Here is a 3106-nt window from a genome sequence, read left to right as displayed (position 1 = left end):
GAACACGTGTTTGCCATCTCGCTCTAAGTATGATCTATCTAAGGTGATCTAGCCAGCAATAATGGCATGCAAGCAAAATAACAACACAGTCAGAAGTCTTAAAGTAAATGATGGTGTCACATCGTTGTTCAGTGATGATAGTAATTTGCCTGATGATCATAATACATTTCCTAATGTATTTGATGAGGTGTTACTACTCTATCTTGGTCAAATAGTATCATATTATTTATTTATTCAAATGCTACAGTTTTCTTAAAAACTGAACATGTCTCATTCAGAAGTGTCAGATAGAACCAAGACTGACATTTCAGAGGAGTAAGGTTCTATCTGTAATTGCAACACCCTAAACAAACTATCACAGTCAATGTCCCATATTTATCATAGGATACAAAGGGCAAGACACACTGATGTTATTATATAGAAACTGGTCTGCTCTCTTGATTCCTGTCTGAGTGACAGCACAGGCCTAGACCATGCAGCACAGCACAGAGGGGATGTTCAAATACTGTAAACAAGTCATTTTAAAGTAGAAAGCAACACTTTCTTGGTAATGTGTCCTCCTTGTGGTTGATGCTGGTTTTTCCATTACTATGTACATAATACTAAATATAACTTTTTCTAAATTCATCTAAGTAACACTACAAGGCCATCTCTAAAAATAAAACAATAGTCTATTTCCTAATCTATGACATATTGTAATGGCATTTTAATGTCTCTTATGTCTACAAAAACAACCTGGTCTCAGAGCATTTTGTATTATCCTGTAAGTAAATCCGAACCAGTCCATTTAGTATGATATGTTACATTTCAAATGCTATATACTCATTTGTGGATGTCAATTTGAAAACATACAATTTGTTATTAATTTGCAAATTGAACAATATGTTACGAATTCCAATGTGTTGTGGCTGATAGCTACAGTAGGTGACTAGGTGGCTAACACCAACGTTAGCTAGCTGGCTAGTGTTAGCTAGATTAGGGGTTAGGGTTAGGAGTTAGGTTAATGGGTTAAGGTTAGGATTAGGGGAGTGGTTATCTGAAAGGGTTAAGGATTTGTCTTAAATCACTTTCTCTCTTAAGTAACCATAACAAACATAACATTTCATGCTAATTTGATTGTCCCGGATTTACAAGTACTATATTACTTCTACTCTATGAGACTAAGATGACATTTAGAGCTGAATTGTCAGAGGTAACTATATTGGCATAAAAAAATGACTTAATTTGTAAGTCGCTCTGGATAAGAGCATCTGCTAAATGACTTAAATGTAAATGTAAATGTTACTCTACAATCATCATTATCATTGCAATGATTATCATCATCTGCTACCACTAGACTTGGTAGTATCAAGGAGGTAGTGTGAAAGTTACTGTGTCAATTTCAAAGTGGTGTTGTTTACTGTACAGACAGGTGTATTGTCATTGCGTAGCTCAGTATGTTTTTGTAAAGGGGTTGTATCTCCTGTTGTCACAGTGGGCTTCAGAGCACAGTAGTACACAGCAGAGTCAGACAGCTGCACCCTCTGGATCGTCAAGGGGACTGATTTGGAGTTGGCATCTAGATCAGCATGAAATCTCTCCTTGAACTCAGCAGCATTGTCCCCAGTTCCAAATTTTTGCCGCATAAGCATATACTCGGGGAAGTCGTTTGCTCGCTGTTTGTACCAGAATAGATATGGACTTGGATCGTCTGTTTCATAATGACAGACAAGTGTTTGTCCTCCTTCAGTAGCCGTCACAACTCCTTTTGGCTGTAACACTCTGTCTCCTCTGCATTCTGGAGAGAAATGATATAAGTTGAAAAAGAAAGGGTGTTTGATGATTTATACCCATTAAATCATTGGGAGAATATAGAGTGAGCAACTTTCTCTATTTATCACAACATAAAGGGATAATTAAAGCAATGGCAGTAAGCAAATCCAAAAATGTATCATACCCCAACTAAATGCACAAAGAATCAGAATATTCTTCAGCCAAGATTCCATATCTACTGTGAGATGTGTAGGTAAGGAGAGAGCAAACACACTTGTATGTATCAAAAGCTTTTGAAACCACTTCTTTAACTCTGCCTTAGGAAGCATTGAGGATGAGCTTCCACTAGGCTCTCTAAGAGTCTTACATCACACTATCAAATAGTTTTTGTAATGAGGCTGTATATCCTGTTGTCACAGTGGGCCTCAGAGCACAGTAGAACACAGCAGAGTCAGACAGCTGCACCCTCTGGATCGTCAAGGGGACTGACTTGGAGTCTGCATCGAGATGGGCATCAAATCTATCCTTGAACTCAGTGGCATTTTTACTTCCAAAAGGAAAACGGCCCAACATGAACTCTGGGAATCCATTTAATTCATGCTTGTACCAGAACAGGTAGATATCGTTCATATTAACGGCATCAAATTGACAGTCCAGTGTGACCTGTTCTCCTTCAGTAGCGATCACATCTCCTGGTGGCTGAATGACTGAGTCTTCTCCTCTGCATTCTGGAAAATAATGTAATACACATTTGTGGAAAATAATCAAGCAACATGATTGAGGGAAGAAAAAGTATGAACTTAACACTGGTTGTATTGTAGTGAGAAATATATGTTTGATAAAAGAACGGAATGAGAGCAACGGCAGAAAACAAATCATTCAAATAATATTATAATACCATAACAACATGCAGCAAGAATCAGTACATTCCTCAGCCAGGGTTCCATGCCTGTTACTGTGAAATCAGTGGGAGAAGAGTAATACCACTCTGATGTAACTAGACAATGATGAGATGATGAAATCCTTGTCTCCTCCTCTTTCTGTGTATCGTCAGCTTTTGAAATTGTCTGAACACACTAACCTGAGTTGTACAGTGTCTGAATCTCTTGTTGTCACAGTGGGCCTCAGAGCACAGTAGTACACAGCAGAGTCAGACAGCTGCAACCTCTGAATCGTCAAGGGGACAGTGCTAGATGTGAAATTCAGTCTGGAATCAAACCTCTCTTTGAACGTATCACTATTGCTCGTGTAACGGATGTGAAACGCTAGCTTAGTGCGCGCTAAATAGTGTTTCAATCGGTGACTTGCTCTGAGACCTTGAAGTAGTGGTTCCCCTTGCTCTGCAAGGGCTGCG

General features: G+C 38.8%; 1 protein-coding gene across 1 annotated transcript; it reads right to left on the bottom strand.

Moving 5' to 3' along the window:
• Nucleotides 1-1367: 1367 nt before the first annotated feature.
• On the bottom strand, nucleotides 1368-2699 carry LOC124009090. Its single transcript, XM_046320588.1, has 3 exons — nucleotides 2651-2699; nucleotides 2170-2480; nucleotides 1368-1751 (listed from the first exon to the last, which is right to left on the bottom strand). The coding sequence occupies exons 1-3, from the start codon at nucleotides 2697-2699 to the stop codon at nucleotides 1368-1370; spliced, it is 744 nt and encodes a 247-aa protein (XP_046176544.1).
• Nucleotides 2700-3106: the final 407 nt, after the last annotated feature.

The sequence above is a fragment of the Oncorhynchus gorbuscha genome, linkage group LG22 (genome assembly GCF_021184085.1).
Source record: "Oncorhynchus gorbuscha isolate QuinsamMale2020 ecotype Even-year linkage group LG22, OgorEven_v1.0, whole genome shotgun sequence".
Lineage (NCBI taxonomy): Eukaryota > Metazoa > Chordata > Actinopteri > Salmoniformes > Salmonidae > Oncorhynchus > Oncorhynchus gorbuscha.
This window is presented reverse-complemented; position numbering and strand designations above follow the sequence as displayed.

Excerpts from the sequence above, each read along its gene's own strand:
- LOC124009090 (XM_046320588.1), bottom strand. The coding sequence starts at position 2,699 with ATGGAACCCTGGCTGAGGAATGTACTGATTCTTGCTGCATGTTGTTAT. Across the intron at positions 2,481-2,650 it reads TCTTGCTGCATGTTGTTATG|AATGCAGAGGAGAAGACTCA; the intron begins GTATTATAATAT and ends ATTATTTTCCAG. Across the intron at positions 1,752-2,169 it reads ACTGTGCTCTGAGGCCCACT|CCAAAAGGAGTTGTGACGGC; the intron begins GTGACAACAGGA and ends AGAGTGTTACAG.